Raw genomic sequence first — 18,884 nt, 5'->3', positions numbered from 1 at the left:
TATACATATATATACATATATATACATGTTTAGAATGCAAGTAGTTACATCATTATATACAGTAGTATAAAATGAATATGCAAGTAAGTATGTAAGTGACAATAAAGTAAATATGTAAGTAGCTAAGTAAATAAGTACTTTGTGACATTTTAGATATTTAGTTTTCAGGGCTTTGTAAGCATGCATGGTCCTTAGATGAGTATAGTCACTTGTAGTAACTTTCAGCCTCTCTTCAAATACTATTGTAACCTCTTTACTAGCTGTCCAGCTCACCTCAGGGTAGCACATAAATGTTAACTACATTTAGGTCATTTGAAGCTTACATAATAATCACCTGTTTTATCCACATTTACATAAGGTAAAAATGCTAAATTTCCCCCAAAATTAATTACCGTACTCTTCAAGGATGTACAGTTTGTTTTCTTCTTTTAAAATTATGTTCTTGTTATTCTTGAAGCTTGTTTTTGTGCAACTAGCTAGAATTGTAGTATTTTCTTTTCTTATTATATTTTTGATATTGCTTTTGTGTATTTATATGTTTGTTTATATGTGCGTGCATGTGTAGTTTGAAAAAAAAAAAAGTTTGTCAATTGCTTTAGTGTGTCTTTGCCATACATTTGAAAATTCTTGTATATTTTCTTCGTGTACAACATTCATTATTTCATCTTGCAGAAAATGTTTCACATGTGTTTTCTTTACAGTAAATACTTTGCTCTTTATTTGTATAATTTGTGGCTAAATTTAAGTTACAGTAGCTAAAAATATCAAACTGAACTTTCTCAGAGGCAAGTTGATGTATTTTAATTCAGTAATGAAAATTGCCTGTACAATATATACAAGTATATGTGTGAATTGCTCATGTTTCATAAGTTAATTTTTTTTATCATAATTATCATGATTATCATTTTGTGCAAAGTTACTGCAAGTACTTAATAAATAATAATAGAGTTTCTTTTTAAATGACTGCTGGCAGGGTTATAAATAATATAAGGTAGAAATGAGTGTGATGGGAAAACATAACTGCTTAGGACTAAAAAAAAAAAGTGTTTCCGGTTAGCCGACCTACCCTAATTTATATATTATATAGTGACTCTGAAATGTTTTGAAGCAAAAAAAAAGAGAAAAAGTAGTTTGGTTTTTTAAAGCATAATTTCCAATTTTTTGCAATTAGCTAACTAGATTCTGAACACCATAGCTGATTACGGTATCTTGGTCTGATTCAGTTTAAAAAAAAGAAAAGAAAAAGGTTCCTACCCTACCTAAGCTAATTTTTTTCAAGGACTAAACCTGAAACAACATTGGTGGGTTTTTTTAGGTCTTATGACAGGTTATCACTGGTGTAGGTAAAACTGCTATTAATGCGGATGCCTATAATGTTTTTGATGCTAATGTAATGTACAGTAAAACCCCACCTAACAACCACCCCAGTTCTAAGACCATCTCATTATAAAGACCAGTATTTTAAAGACCGGAATATTTCATTATTATTTTATAGTAAAACTACCCTGGTATTAAGACCACCCCACTATTACGGATTATGACAAGTAAAGTCAGACCCAATGGTTGTTTTTAGTGTATTTGGACCCCACAAATGCGACCACAGCATTTACTTGTCACATCACAAAAGCGACAAACAATAAATAATGTGGTAAAATTTTGCATAGTTGTACATGCTATGGTGTTAATTGCTTATATGTGTTGTCAAACTAGCAATTAAATAATGTAATATTTATTTAGTTCGAAAGACGAAGGTATTACTTTCAAGCTAGGAGGTCATAATTAATTTCTGGAAGGTATTTCGCAAATGTTGAAAGGTAACAATTACACAAGAGTTTGTTTTATGAAAGCAAATGCCATATGAGTACCATCCTAGTCCTTTATTGTTCACAGAAACTGACAGAAAATGCAACGATTAGCTGCAATCTGTCAAGTGAGACAGAATTCATGTGTTTTTATTACCTGTGGGAAAGTGGAGGTCCTAAACCTTCTGGAGGGTGTCATTTGTCTAGACAGTTGTTAATCCCTATAGTGTAATAATTAAGAAAAAGACTGGGTCCAAGCTCACAAATAACTGAAGCAGGTTTGACACTTGATTATTCTTGCATTTCAATGTAAATGTTAATCACAGTTATCGGTTTTATCAGTTTACATATTACTGACAGCAACCAAAAAGGAGGGAGGACATAAAATTCACAATCAGTATTTACCAAACAATCATTATTTTGAATGTTGGTAATTCGGTATTAGGACTACCCCACTGTTAAGACCAATTTTAATAAATCTCGCTGATGGTTGCAATAGCAGAGTTTCACTGTAGTTTAAAGTTTAAAGCTTTTCGCCCAAAACCCATGCAAACAGACAGAAATTTAAAATCAGAAAAAAAATTGGTTTGAAATATCTAAGCAGTCTCCTGGTAAAACATTTTAATCTCTTTTGTTTCTTTTGTTGAACTTTTCCTCAAAATATAATATCCAAAATCAAATTGTGGAATCTGTATTTTTAAACCCAGTTAAATTATATTTATTAGAAAGGAAACAGTTTGGTTAGAGAAGTTCTTTATAATGAATATGTATTCATGTTTAATTAGAACAGTGCCCCGTCCCCTGCCCCCACCTCACTTGTGACTTAGGTCTCACTACACAGATGTCATCTGCCATTGAAACCCATGTTAAACTGCCCCACTTCAAGCGAAGATTGCCCATAGAACGGGTTCTCGTTGGCACAAACAACATACACCATTGCGAACATACATTATATAAGTATTTATTTTCACTCCAAAATTGAGAACATTTCCGTCTCAGTTTTTTTCTATATGACTGCATCTGGCTGTAGTACCGGTCCGAACAGGTGGTTCATTAACCGATTCACTCCGGCTGTCACTTGCGCTATATACCCATGTCCCAAAAGGTCGATGCACAATATTACAAAATAACATGGGCAAAATACAGCCAGAAGGCTTACCATTAAACATACATATTGTTTTAATTCTTCACCATTTCCTAGAAGTGAATATGTGAACCATAACATGTGTCACAATTAGGAACTATAGTGGACCATGATGAATGAACTCTCACCCGGAAGTGATTTGTGTAGTGAGACCTTACCAGTTTTAAAATAATAAAAAAAACCTCAGACAAATGTTTACAATGTTCCAGAATGCACCGAGAGCATCTGTGATTTAAAAAAAAGTCATCTTTGGGACCACTCCTCCATTCTTCCTAATTACCCAGCAGCCATGCATTATTAATATTAATCATTATTTACATTTCCGGAACTCAATATCTTACCAATAGGCCTTCAAATTCCAATAAAATGAAAACAATATCGTACATTGATTAATTAATTTTATAGCCATGTATGTACACATAAAGAATTAGGAATTTCTTAAAAATATATTTAGAATTCAAGTCCATTAGATGATCATACTGTAATTTATGAACAGCAGTTATGAAAGTACATGCCAACACCTGAATTTAAGAATTATCATTATGCGAGTGATGCGTGTACAGTGAAACCTCACTATTAAGACCACCCATGGGACTTAACAAATATGGTCTTATTAGTGGGGTGGTCTTATTAGTGGGTTACTATCATTTTACGTTGATTCCAAATTACATACAATTATAACATAAGAAATAGATTGCAAATATCATTTATTTGAATTATTTACAGTGAGCTTTAAAATAGAATTAAGAACTAATGTCAGTATGAATTTATAAATAGAGATTATTATACAAGCTTGTGTGCCATAATGATTTTATGAAATGAGTGTCAAAATGTTTGTATTACCCGAGTTAGAATGAGGGTTATACATGAATCCTGACACAAGTTTTTTAAAATCAGGACGATTCACACGCGAGTCTAATAATATTTTTAGTATCCACATTATCCAAAATATTATATTTTTATGAATAACATGTTAGGACAGCGTAAAAACATTTCAAACGTAACTAAAAAGAGACGAAGAAACAATGTCATTTTCTGAAATCACATCATTTTGTTAAGCATTTATACATATCTAAGACTGGGAAAGCTGCATTAAATTATGATGTTGCTTCACAAAATGACGTCATTCGTTGCGCACGTGAAATCATTAACACACACGTGTTATACTGATTATATTTCCCTGAATATTTTGAACTGTGGATAATTAATACTGAATATTAGTAGAATTATATAAAAAAAACCCATGTCTATTGTCTATTGTTGAATTTTACATTTCTAGTAACGATGTTGCATTTAAAATTATATCAAAATAGTGATAGTACGACTACAACATTCATGTTTGGTTTTCAGCGCTTTGACACAATTTGTTCAAAATACACAAATTCACTGTGTCAATGTCATCTCTCTAAATAACACTTGTTTTGTTACCTATTGGATTAGTCGGTCACCTTGGTGGAGCGATATTCCAATTAACAATTAGGTCCATCTTGTCACGTTGCGATGACGGTGAATGTTCATCTTTAACTAAACAATAATATACACATGCTTAGGCAACTTCAGAGTAATCAGTGTTCTGGACTGAGCATTAAAAGCAATTGCAATGCTGCTGTTCTTAATAAGTTATATAATTTGTATCGTCAGGTTTTTTTTATATATATAAATGTGTTTAACTAGCATGTCACTGTAATCGGAATGTGTGCAGGCGTGTGGGTCACTTGTCTGACTGCAGTACGAAGACAACCAATCAGCGTGATACGTCGCTCATTAATATCGACTAGGTGACAATGCTTTCCGGAAACTAAAAGTACCGGTATCTTTGTTATGCTCCACATATTAAACTAACATGATTACTCTTTGACTGTACTACCTGTCATTTGTTAACAATCAAGAACAAGAAAACCATTAGATGTGTGACTTTTCAACACTTGTGTAAACGAAAAATACAGAAAATTTTCTATCATAATATGGTTGCTTTGACAGGGTTGAAATTCACTAAAAACAACCAATGGAAACTGACTTTACTGGTCATAATCCAAAATAGTGGGGTGCTCTTAATACCGGGGTAATTTTTGCTATAAAATAATAATTTTTATATTGTACCGGTTTTTTAACGATAAATTTGTGTATTTTATATATTATATTTAATAAAATATAATTTTTTAATTGTATAGTACTTTGTGGTATGAATGGTGTGAGTGAATGTTATATTTACTCCGGGCTGATGGTAGGGGGAATGTTATCTGGCAGTAACACCCCCCCACTTCTCGCCCACCAAATATATTGTACAAATCTTTTTATAATTCTTAATTTGGTTCTATTTTTTAAAAATTAGAGTTAGGTTACTGGCGTGCTCGTTTTAATTCGTTTTAATTCGTTTTAATTTATTTTATACTTGTTTTTAAATTTATTGAAATAAAAAGAAAGTGGAACTTAATAGGGCGGGATGCTGCTCCTATCCTAGTTGATGGAACCTGGTACTATACCATGTATCCATCCTCTAGGCTTCTAAATTAAAGGGTCACAGTGTCTGGTGAATGATGTAACCTTCAGATTCCCGTGGACTACGGAGAGGTGCCTCTGGACTTCAGGATCATCCGAATTCGTTTCGCTCTGCCAGGCTAGCCAGACGCAATCTTTCCTCTACCTGTTATTCTAGCGGAGTGGGTCACTCTCCTAGTGACCCATCCGCACAACCATTTGTGGAGCACCGAGAATGGAAGGCACGACGGTTGGGTTGGCTGGGGGTGGGTTGTGGGGGGGGGTGGGGGGTGGGGGGCATGCCACCAGAAATAGGTTAGGCCATAGGCGTAGGCAGTTTCGGCCGTAGGGGGTGTTAGGTTTGTCTGGGGGACTGCCCATCACCCCCGGGTGGCCATCCCCCAGTTTCGATCACACTGAAGTTCCCAATATAATTGATGTCTCTTATAAAAACTCTTCCCCGCTACTAAGCAAACTTCCTGTGGACTAGGCCCAACTTCCTAGAAACCAACCCAACTGAATTGTAAGGGTTAATAATGAGCTTGTAATAGTATAATAATTTAATTTTGGAATACCCGTTCTAAAAATGCATCAGAATTGAATATAATTAAATAGATTTTAAAAATAAATTATAGTTATGATTTAAATTGTTTAGAAAGGACGCAATAAAAATTAAATTGTAAAATCCCATTCCCTGATTGGTGTAAAATCAAAATTGGCCTAAGTAATTTACCGCCCCGGACTGGGTCACTGGCATCCAGTTACCGAGCCCGGGATGGTCATGCTCGAAACCTTAGTGGTATAGGAGCATGTTAAAAACATTAAGATAAGATATAAAATAATGACGAATAATTCCAGTCTTTAAAAAAGTAGTCTTAATACCAGGGTGGTCGTTAGGTGGGGTTTCACTGTATATATATTGATTACTATAATCTGCCACATCCTCCTACAAAAATGTTTTTTGTAAATAATTTAATTTTGGTTTGACGTAAGAAAAAAGTAAAAGTGTTTTGGAAATTAAAAACCCCTCTATTTTTGTGTGCAATTTAGAAAACAGTCAGCTCAGAAATAACTTGTAGTAAATACCATAGTATAAAAAAAGGCATTCCCTGTGAGAAGGACTAGATATTATAGTTTTGTAAAGGAAAATTGATCATAGATATCTGAGTGTCTTGTTTCAGGATTACCTCCCACAATCAAAGTGAACAAGTCAAGTGCCTTAGCCCTGTGTGCGAGGAGGGTGTCAACCCCCTGGACCAGGGAAAAGACCCCGGGGACATGAGCGCCCGCCAGCTGGCTGAAGCCCTAGCTGAGAAGTACGCGTGTCGGTCCGAGCGTGTTCCGGTGTGTGAGGACTCCAGTGAGGGTCACTACGTGCCTGCGTGTGACGAGCCCATGTCACAGGAAATGGAGGAGGGGATGGAGGGACCTGAGGTGGGAGACATAATGACGGCTACCGCCCTCGAAAACATACTGAAAGAGGGGGAGCCCATGCATAACCTGCATGAATACATACCCGAACCACAGTTTTCACATCTCGAAGGTTGGTATGGGCAAATCTAGCACACACAGTAAGGTATTCAAATTGGTTATATAAGTAATCAGTTTCTTTAAATTTATAATTTTATAAACCATCTTGCCATATTTGGTCAAAACAAAATTAAAACTGTATTATTTTTTATTCCAGTTTTAAGGCAACAAAAATCTGAGTTAAGATTTACATCTTTTTACCATGTGTGTTTTTTAATGAAAATATTATGTCAGATGATATCTTTAGAAGTCAGTGCAGAGTGTGTGAAGTAAAATTACTACAGACATGTTAAAGAGACTAAGAAAGAAAGAAAGAAAGAAGTGTTTTATTTAACAATGCACTCAACACATTTTATTTACGGTTATATGGCGTCAGACATATGGTTAAGGACCACACATATGTTTTTAGAGGAAACCCGCTGTCGCCACATAGGCTACTCTTTTTTACGACAGGCAGCAAGGGATCTTTTATTTGCGCTTCCCACAGGCAGGATAGCACAAACCATGGCCTTTGTTGAACCAGTTATGGATCACTGGTTGGTGCAAGTGGTTTACACCTACCCATTGAGCCTTGCGGGGCACTCACTCAGGGTTTGGAGTCGGTATCTGGATTAAAAATTCCATGCCTCGACTGGGATCCGAACCCAGTACCTACCAGCCTGTAGACCAATGGCCTGCCATGACGGTGTTAAAGAGACTAAACAAAATCTCAGAAGATGCATTGTGTAAAAGATGCTATCATTATTTATGTTCTTTAAATGTACCAGTACATGCAATATTTGTGTAGCAGGGAGTAATTTGAAAGATGTTAACACTATGTCGAGTACTAATCTAATTCAAGGGTGTGGCTGCCACCTACTTTTTTAAAAAGACAAACAAAAATTGAGGTAGATATATATTAAAAAAATTGTTCATTTTTTAAAAATCTTAATGTGTGACAAAAGGATGTTAATTTTGTTTACCAAGTGCATTTTGCAAAGACAGTTTATTTTGGAGATGGAGCAAAAATGCCCTGAATTTACTCATTGCATAATCAAAATTTTTTTTTTCATAAAGTAAGGTATACACATAAATTTTAAAATGTCTGACAAAATAATGTTTAAAAAAAATGTTGCCAAATGTATTTTGTAATGACAATGTTTTTGTGGGATCGGATGCAATTGCCTTTACCCTTGAACTCACTCATTGCTTGCTCATCACTTGTATGTCTACTATACCCCGGTGGTGTTTAGTTTGTTGAACTGACATCGTTAATGGACATACTGTGTTCATGACTGCAGTTGTTTGTCTGAGAACTGCTGACTGCTTAGGTACATCAATAATCTATTATCTGCAGCAAAAACATCTGTCACCTGCTATGTAGTAGTTAATGGGATGATACATAATTAGCTGTCATCACGCTTCAAGACTTTCTGTCCAGTGTGATTAAAGAGGCCGTTTATATCATTTTCAGTCTTAGTCAGTTTTTAGAATCATGTTGAAAAAAATGAATAACCAAGGTACAGGTCTGTAAAGATATAAAAATATTTGTGTGATCATGTTGATTAGATTTGTTTATGATTGATTCACCATTAAAAATGTAACTACTACTACTGTGGTTTAATTTTTAAAATAAAGTATTGTTATTAACTGAATAAGTATATTCACTCTGTAGACATGTCTTTATTAATATATTTATGTACCTAAGAAGAAGTACAAAAATTTCTGTAATGCCAGCTGGTATAAGAATGTCATTAAAGGCCGACATTAGCCAGCTGGCCTCTATGGTATAGTGATTATGCATCAGTTTTAAGACTGGTAGGTAATGAGTTTACATCCCTGTACTAACACTAATACCAAGTCAGTTCTCATAGCAAAATTGTGAGGCATAGGACCACTTTGACAACTTCACTCTCGCTAATATTGACAACTGTCCATTAACTCCTGGTCAGATAGCTGAGGTGTGTGCCCAGGACAGTATTTTTGAACATAAAGTGGATTTAAGTAATTTATTCATTTGTGAAGCATCCAATATTTTATTTCATATTATATAGTAAACCCCCGCTTAAAACACAAATCACACAAAAATATCCCCCTCCAGCCCCCCCCCCCCCCCCCCAAAAAAAAAAATCAGAAATATTCAGACTTCATTTTACATGTAGATGTAGAATAATCGTTTAGCCCATATTAGCAACAAGTTTTTATGTAGATACATATAGTATTTTGTCAAATTGTGAGCTACAGTATTTATAATTCTTAATGTTTTCTTTTCTGAGTTTTCAAACCATATACAGTATATATATACTGTATATAACGGCCACCCAAGGGACCTAACAAAAGTGGCCGTTGTAGAGAGGTGACCCTTATATACAAGTTCAAAATTAGAACCCATATATTAAAGAATATCACAACTGTCATAAAAAAAGATATCGCATTTTTAAACCATTCCCACACTAGCTTGTTTATGTCATCATTGCCTGTTGCTTTCTTCTGCCTTTTTCTTTCAGCTGAAACATTATTGTCAAAATCGGCCAGAACATCAGCTTTTCTTTTTAAAATAGACTTAATCTGAAAACGTCCTACACCAAAATGATCGGCGATCTTTCGCGCACTTAAAGTGCCTTTCTCAGATTTGTTAATAACGTCGATTCTCTGTTCTAACGTTAAAGTACGATTTTTCGGTGGCATTTTACATGCAAACGTATTCGTTGATATATTTCACAAACGCTAACATTGACTTGCAGAAGATATTTTGTGTAATTGAAGGTTATTACCCATGTGACATGTTTGACTCATTTGTTTGTTTCATGTCACCGCTAATCCTTCAGTGGAGTATGACCGTTGATTACAGCTGAATAAGATCAGGAGTCGCTTAAATAATCCGAACACGGGACATCTGCAATGACCGCCGCCTTCAACAATTCATGTTTATTTAACAATCATGACTGGCTAGACACAATGAAACACCTCATTTGTTTAGTTTCTCAAGACTCAATAGAGTGACCATACATACAGATTACATTATGTACAGCCAATGGGAAGTCGTCTACTATTCAGTGAGGATGCTGAGAACCAATCGAATTACCCCACCAGTAACGGAAGTTACTGAGTGTCTGTTTGTTTTTCAATTACGATCAGAGAATTACAATGGAACTTTACTTTGACAGAAAATAAACCCAAAGCTTTTACATGACATGGCCATATAAACACATTTAATTTATAATTTTTAAGATGACTGAAAAAGTAAAGACATAACCAGCATCAAAACATAAAGCAAAAAACGTCTTTACGACGATCATCTTGTGACCGTTATAGCAAGTTCAACCTGTGATTTTGGGTGGAAAATAGTGACCGCTGACCGTTAAGGACAGGTGACCGTTATGTACAGGTCAAATAAAGAAGGAAATGCATTGGGGGGGATTTATAGTGGCCGTTATAGGCAGGTGACCGTTATGTACAGGTGACCGTTAGACCAGGTTCGACTGTATATTTGTCTCTAAAGTTTACCCGTATTGTTTTCAGAGCCCAAGAAGAGTGTGACAATCATATCCCGAGCGTGCTCTCGACAAACCATGCAGTTGCCATGTGCAAGTGGTATCAACATCTATGAAGAACTCAATCCAGAAGCACCTGGCTTCCAAACATCTCCACCTTGCCAGACACCTCAGCCATGCAGGTATGTAATGTGTAATAACAGAGCAGTTCTTGAAAAAATTATTTTGTATAGACTTTTTTAAAATATGCATTTCTTTCAGGGAACCATCTTAAGTCAGTTTTCCTTTTTCACTTATTATGTTTCATGCTAAATGTTCATGTGTGTGCGTGCGTGCGTGTGTGCGTGCATGAGTGCGTGCGTGCATGCATGCATCTGTATGTGTAAAACAGAAATTGTGTGATCTGCTAGGCTACAAGTCTTGTTGATACTCTTGTACCAGTCCACTACTGACCAATGAACACCGCACAGTTCACCATCGCAGCTCACCTTAGGTGCTTCACTGGTTTCTTTTCATGTCCATTGCTTGTACAAATCTTGATCTTCTGTACTGTTGTTGTAGTTGCTCAGTGTTCTCGCTGCTCCATTTAAGCAGGGCAGGCCACCCCACTATTGCATTTTGCTGCCCTCTTTTCATGTTCTACCACCCTCCTTTATTTTTCTGCACCCTCTTTATTTTCCCACACCCTACTATATTTTACAGCACCCATCTCCGCTATTTCCAAATACACACTTTATTTTCCCGCACCCTACTATATTTTACAGCACCCATCTCCGCTATTTCCAAATACACACTTTATTTTCCCACACCCTACTATATTTTACAGCACCCATCTCCGCTATTTCCACATACACACTTTATTTTCCCGCACCCTACTATATTTTACAGCACCCATCTCCGCTATTTCCAAATACACACTTTATTTTCCCACACCCTACTATATTTTACAGCACTCATCTCCGCTATTTCCAAATACACACTTTATTTTCTCACACCATACTATATTTTACAGCACCCATCTCCGCTATTTCCAAATACACACTTTATTTCAAAGTGATCGATTCTTTCGATGAAGATGGAAATAAAATGAACAGAATTTTTTTATCCAACATTAGGGGATCACTTTACAAAAATCTTTATTGTTTTTCATATACATGTATCTTGAAATCTTTATTAAAATAATACTATTAAAACTTTGATTGGCTCAGTAAAACGAATGCCTGTGAATGTCACACCAACAACATCTCTGGTTCAACTAACACTACATAAATGATAAAAAATGGGTCGGCTTGTATTTCGTACCAACCTTTTTGTACCAAATACTGAGGGGCAAAATAAGAAGTATGTCTTTCCACAAAGTCGACCAACACACAACGATATATGGTAACCATCTTTAAAGGGTGGTGTGTCGTGTGGTCACCCTCCTTTAATTTTCACCCAGTGAGAACACTGGTAGCTATTAATAAGCTGGGCCAAAAAAATCCCAATTATTATCAAGTTTACAAATTCTGGTAAGTCGTGGTCAGAACATGTTTAATTTTATTAGTAAACAGCAACAAACACAGGCTGTAACAAAAGAACACAAAAACATCCAAATATGGTTGTCAAACCAACCTTTTGGGCAGACCTGTCAACCCTCCCGGATTCCGCTTTTGGTCAATTAATATGTGAACAAAATTCATTTTTTATTTATATGAGGTTAAACCCTTCACATCTTGTAATAATTTGCTAATAATTACAATCTGTCTTAAAAATAGAATTGTCTGAATATGTTTTGAACAATGACCATAGGTGTACGGACTCCCATTTCTGTTGGAGGGGCAGGCTGGCTTTTGAACAATGACCATAGGTGTACGGACTCCCATTTCTGTTGGAGGGGCAGGCTGGCTTTTGAACAATGACCATAGGTGTACGGACTCCCATTTCTGTTGGAGGGGCAGGCTGGCTTTTGAACAATGACCATAGGTGTACGGACTCCCATTTCTGTTGGAGGGGCAGGCTGGCTTTTGAACAATGACCATAGGTGTACGGACTCCCATTTCTGTTGGAGGGGCAGGCTGGCTTTTGAACAATGACCATAGGTGTACGGACTCCCATTTCTGTTGGAGGGGCAGGCTGGCTTTTGAACAATGACCATAGGTGTACGGACTCCCATTTCTGTTGGAGGGGCAGGCTGGCTTTTGAACAATGACCTTAGGTGTACGGACTCCCATTTCTGTTGGAGGGGCAGGCTGGCTTTTGAACAATGACCTTAGGTGTACGGACTCCCATTTCTGTTGGAGGGGCAGGCTGGCTTTTGAACAATGACCATAGGTGTACGGACTCCCATTTCTGTTGGAGGGGCAGGCTGGCTTTTGCCTGAATTAAACGAAAATGCCTGAATTTGGATAACAACATTTATTCATATTAGCAATATGCCCAAATAGCTATATAGGGTTGAAAACAAATTACTACACATTGTTATATGGATTAATTTTAGTTAGGACATTTTGTCCAAATATCTGTATCATTTTTGCCAGAATTTGAGGTTTTCCTCTAGCACTAGGGGGGCAGTTGCCCTCCCTGCCCCCTGTATCGTATACTTATGACAATGACTTCTGCATTAATGTTATTTATTCTTTGAAAATTGTATTTGTGATGCATTGTGTTACAAATGTATATGATTTGGCATCGGCAGAATCCCACATCCAGTAACGGCTCCATCATGCCGCCCCCCACCTGGCCATCTGACGCCCATCGAGCGACCAGCGACAGCGGAATCATCATGCGGCCATCCGAACGCGGGCCAGGAGCTGTGTTACTTGTGTCATCAGAGGGCTCGTAGAAACATCCCGGTATCATTCGCGGAGGAGCGGCGCAGACGTGAGGAGGAGGAGGAGAAACTCCTACACCAGTTCCACGTCATGAAGGATGCAGAGGACACCATCATGGAACATGTACGATCTCTTTTAATTCAACTCGTTTTTTCATATCCGAACCAAATGGGTACATGAAAGGCAGGTGTATGTACTATCCTGTATATGGAAAAGTCATATAAAAGAACTCTTCTGTTTTTTAGTAGGAGTAGTCTTATTTGATGGCAGCATGTCTCTTATTCATTTTATAGACCAAGGCCCCATTCTACAAAATGATCTTAGAGCTAAGATCACCTTAAGGTGGTTATGCATTCAACATGAATTTAGCACTAAGATTGCTTTGTGGAATAGGACCTTGGTATTTGTTGAAATGTGCCTTTTCTCTCCAGTGAGTTATAAAACTCGTTTATCATAAACAGCTGTAAATAATAAACAATGTAAGGTGACTACAGCATGGTAAGTCACACTAGTTCCATCCTAGCAATAAGCTATATCATGTAGTGTGCAATGCCTATGTATGAGAGTCATTAATAATGGTGGTTTGATGAACGTGGCAGTAGGTGAAATATAGATAAAACTTTTCCACTGTTTCTAACTGAATTTATTCAACTGTGATGCCATTTTTGCTTGATGGAATAACTTGATGGAATAACAATACGCTATCTCAGTACCAAGCAAAAGACAGACGCATAGCCGTCCCTGTTGTTATTCAAGACAGGCCAGCCTACACAAAGATCTCATTGCTTTGGCCTAATTGTGGCAGTGTTGTTATTTTAGTGTGAATATTAGTATACAGACCATGGAGAATGTTATGTCATTTTGCAGGAAAAACAGATTGGAAAAAGACATGAACTTCAGAAGTTGGCTGCCTTCAATAGTGGTGTTGCCGAAGCAACCAATTCTAAGAAAAAGGCAAAAGATAATTGCTTTCATGTAAGTTGTTTATGTTCAGTTGTTATAAAAATAATTTATTATTACTATTACAATAATAGAAATAATATCTGTTAATATGTTCTGAATGGGTATTTTTAATTATTCCTTACATGTTGGATAGAAGAATTGCTTGAAATATCTTGTTATTGATTATTTGATGAAATAATACAAACTGAGAATGTTTGCTTTGCAAAGATAGTACATATTTTAGAGAAGAATTTTATGCCATCCCACTGGCTGCTGGGATGTTCGGACCAGACCACTTGCGTGGGAGGAGGTGCACTTGTTGACGACAGGTAATGTATCTATAAAAGAGAAAACACTCCAAGTTTTCTCCATAGTCCTTCCCACAGGGATTGCCTTTTTTCATACTATGGAATTTACTCCAAGTTCTTTACTTCTGAGCTGATTGTTTTTTAAATTGCACACACATTAAAAAAAAAAAAAAAAAAGTATTTCCAAAACACTTTTACTTTTCTTCTTAAATCAAAGCAAACTAAAATCATTTACAAAAAAACAATTTTGGAGGAGGATGGGACGGACTGTAGTTATTAATTATTAGATGAAATAATACAAGCTGAGAATGTTTGTTTTGCAGAGATCGTACATATTCCAGAGAAGACCGCTGACACCACCCCGGTTCCCCAAACAAGAGGAATACAACAAGGAATTGACCAAGCAGGTAACTCTCACGATCATCGGGTCACATACAAATACTGTAAAACATGAAATTAATGTGGGTATAAAATAATGCGCCATCTCAATAAGGCCAAAAATGTGTGTATTAATTAATGCGAAGACTGTAAGTCAATTATTTTTTCATTTAGCTTGCATAATGATCGCAGAAACTCTATGAGTTAACTGTGTTACAGCTATGAGCCAGAAGTATTCAGAGATGGCCCTGTTGACAAAGTACTGGTTCCGTACACAAAGCTTGTGAAAAAAACCCTCAGTCTTTCGGCGCAGCAAAAGTCATTTGCCATCTTTGATGTGTTTGCGGCTCACAGGTGTGACAGGTTTTTACAGCTGTTATACAAGCATGATTTTGAGGTGCAGTTCATTCTAGCCGGGTGCACAGGAGAACTTCAGCCGATGGATCTTTTGGTCAGTGGTGATTATACATTTGCATTAATAACAGTTCATGAACTGGTATGGCGATCAAGTCGCAGGTAATTTGAAAAATAACAAATACTTGAGTGTTGACTTGAAGATGTGAATTGTTTTGACTCCATTAAGACACGGACTGTATCAAGTGCAGTTAGATAAAATCAGGTCTGTTTGACATGTTATAAGATAATGATTGAATGAAATACTTTTATATTCCTTTCCGAGATATGCTCACTCGGTTATAACAGGAAGACTTTCTAATTGGGTCGTGTGATTTCTGGTTAAGTGAAAGTGTTTTTCTGTTGTGCTTGACATTTTAAATAAAATAAAATTCCCATTTGTTCAGTGTTTTCATGTTCTTTGTTTTATTTGCTTTGCTTACATTACTGGTATTTTACAAACATAAATCCGTTGAAAAATTAATGCATTAGATGCCGTCAAATATTTTTCACATTAGTTTCTCATGTGCATTAATTTCATGTTTTACAGTAGTCTTCGCACCACATGAATGTGATCATATATATAATTATATATTTTTAATATAATTTTAATTATTAATATTTTCAACTATCAGTTTATATGTCTCGCTGTAAATTATTATATCATTTAACAGTTTACCTATCTGTTCACTTACAATGCATGAAGAGTTTGAAATTGTCTGATTGCTATTATGTATATGATAGGACAGTACCATGAAGGAATTGATATTTTTGTTTTGTTTGCTTTACAATGATGTTGATAATACATTATTATATTATAACAGTATTGTGATCGATATAACCAGATTGGTGCTCATTTCACTATTTTAAGTATTGCATCCATGTAGAAGTGAAAGCAAGTAGTATAAATGGAACTCACACCTACAGGTGAAATTGGTATTACCCTTTTAACTGTAGAACATCCAGTAGTAGAACTTGGTAGTTGTAGAACTTAGTTATGCCATGTTATTTTGCAGGTTCAAGCCAATGAGGGTGTGAAACAAAAAGAAAAAGCCGAAACTGAATTTTTAGAAAAACTTGAACAAGTTCAACTTGCTGAGGAGTGAGTTGTTTTTATTTATAACAGCAACACAAATTCAACTAGCACACTGAACACTGAAATCTATTTATTGAACATCCATACAAATCCAACTACCACACTGAACACTGAAATACAACTAGCACACTGAACACTAAAATATGTGTTGAATATCCATACAGATTCATCAAGCACAGTGAACACTCAAATATGTGTTGAACATTCATACAGATTCATCTAGCACAGTGAACACTGAAATATATATGTTGAACATCCATACAGATTCATCAAGCACAGTGAACACTAAAATATGTGTTGAACATTCATACAGATTCATCTAGCACAGTGAACACTGAAATATGTGTTGAACATTCATACAGATTCATCTAGCACAGTGAACACTGAAATATATATGTTGAACATCCATACAGATTCAACTAGCACAGTGAACACTAAAATATGTGTTGAACATTCATACAGATTCATCTAGCACAGTGAACACTGAAATATATGTGTTGAATTTCAATACAGATTCAACTAGCACAGTGAACACTAAAATATGTGTTGAACATTCATACGGATTCATCAAGCACAGTGAACACTAAAATATGTGTTGAACATTCATACAGATTCATCAAGCACAGTGAACACTAAAATATGTGTTGAACATTCATACAGATTCATCAAGCACAGTGAACACTAAAATATGTGTTGAACATTCATACAGATTCATCAAGCACAGTGAACACTAAAATATGTGTTGAACATTCATACAGATTCATCTAGCACAGTGAACACTGAAATATATGTGTTGAATTTCAATACAGATTCATCTAGCACTATGAACACTAAAATATGTGTTGAACTTCAATACAATTCAACTAGCATACTAGACATATTTGTTCAAATGCCACTAAACGGGTCAAACGTGAAATCTCTTTTTCTGCAAACTGAATTTCTAATATATGTCATGTTGCATTATTGTGTAAATAAAACTAAGTGTTTTTGCAGCCAGTTTTATTTCACAAATGTTTGTTTTCCAGTATTGCTGCCCTGCGGGAGAAGCAGATAAGGGATAAAGCTGAGCAGATGGAGATGGTTAAGAGGGGTTTGGAAACACAGGTAACGTCTTCACAAGTTGGAGTAATATATTAGTCCTGGAAATACATGAGAGGAGAGATTAGCCTGGAGACATTTGTAATAGAGATGGTATCAAGTTCTCCTTTTGTCAGTAGCTAGAGGAAATTCCATTATTAGCTTAGTTGGTAAATCACTGGGTTCTTATACAGAGTGTACCAGGTTTGTGGAAGTTGATTTATCTGTTACACGATGGCATAGGTATTTGGTGAACAGAAGTACAAGAAATAAACACAGCCTCCGACAACATGTTTGTTAAACACATGTAGCTCCCCTCTTTATTTCTCGGCAGACCGTTCAAAATTGTGCCTAATTTCCTTCATACAAACTGCGCACCCTTTCCATTTGGCTTTAATCCTATGGGACATTCTAAATTCCATAACACCCATAACCACCACCCACCTGTTACCGACTCTGGTCAGGCTGCTGGTGCTCCCTTGCACCTGCCAGTGCAGGTGGTCCCCCTCTCCTCTCCACCTGTGCCCAAGATAGGCATGCACTACAACAGCTTGTTCTCAATGTGCCCATTAAACACTGTGATCTGACCTGACCTGTTTGTTAGAAGTGTAAATACTAACCAGACTAGTTTCTTCAATTTATTTTTGTTTCACACATTGGTGGCATTTGTATCATTCCTTAGTATTGTTTACCAAGTTATGTATTGATACAACATTGATATAACATTAATATAACAGAGTGGTAACCTAGATTGTATTGTGACCTATTTTCAGCTAAAGTTTAAGCCACTCCCTATCCCAGCCTGTGAAGCAGATGGTGAAATATTCGGTAAAAACGATCTGACCAATGAGAAAATGTTGGAAAAAAGAAGAAAAGCTTATGAACTGTTCCAGAGTCAGCAAGAGTTGGTGGCTCAGAAAAAACGAGAAACCATCTTGAAAAAATTATGTGAACAGAAAGAGGAGGAAGAAATTCTTGAGCGGACTAAGAGAGAGTGAGTATTTTGAGAGAGAGAGAGAGAGCGAGGGAGCGAGGGAGGGAGAGAGAGAGGTGGGGGGGAGGAGAAAGAGAGACATTAAAGTAAAGTTTTTTTTATTTAACGATTCCACTAGAGCACATTGATTTTTTATATTATCATTGGCTATTGGACGTCAAACATATGGTCATTCTGACACTATTTTTAGAGGAAACCCGCTGTCGCCACATAGGCTACCCTTTTTACGGCAGGCAGCAAGGGATCTTTTATTTGCGCTTCCCACAGGCAGGATAGCACAAACCATGGCCTTTGTTGAATCAGTTATGGATCACTGGTCGGTGCAAGTGGTTTACACCTACCCATTGAGCCTTGTGGAGCACTCACTCAGGGTTTGGAGTCGGTATCTGGATTAAAATTCCCATGCCTCGACTGGGATACGAACCCAGTACCTACCAGCCTGTAGACCGATGGCCT

General features: G+C 36.4%; 1 protein-coding gene across 4 annotated transcripts in view; it reads left to right on the top strand.

Moving 5' to 3' along the window:
• The window catches only part of LOC121371832 (coiled-coil domain-containing protein 81-like), a 40,251-nt gene that overhangs the window by 12,828 nt on the left and 8,539 nt on the right, over window positions 1–18,884 (top strand). For all 4 annotated transcript variants that reach the window (XR_005957834.1, XR_005957833.1, XM_041498011.1 and 1 more), the window contains 8 exons: window positions 6,606–6,967; window positions 10,456–10,609; window positions 13,105–13,363; window positions 14,108–14,215; window positions 14,814–14,897; window positions 16,278–16,363; window positions 17,383–17,461; window positions 18,208–18,428. Coding sequence is in view for 2 of the 4 variants with exons in the window: in XM_041498011.1 (XP_041353945.1) it covers window positions 6,606–6,967; window positions 10,456–10,609; window positions 13,105–13,363; window positions 14,108–14,215; window positions 14,814–14,897; window positions 16,278–16,363; window positions 17,383–17,461; window positions 18,208–18,428 (1,353 nt within the window). In the remaining 2 variants the exon portion in view is untranslated. The remainder of the gene's footprint in view (window positions 1–6,605; window positions 6,968–10,455; window positions 10,610–13,104; window positions 13,364–14,107; window positions 14,216–14,813; window positions 14,898–16,277; window positions 16,364–17,382; window positions 17,462–18,207; window positions 18,429–18,884) is intronic.

This window comes from Gigantopelta aegis, chromosome 4 (assembly GCF_016097555.1).
Source record: "Gigantopelta aegis isolate Gae_Host chromosome 4, Gae_host_genome, whole genome shotgun sequence".
Lineage (NCBI taxonomy): Eukaryota > Metazoa > Mollusca > Gastropoda > Neomphalida > Peltospiridae > Gigantopelta > Gigantopelta aegis.
This window is presented reverse-complemented; position numbering and strand designations above follow the sequence as displayed.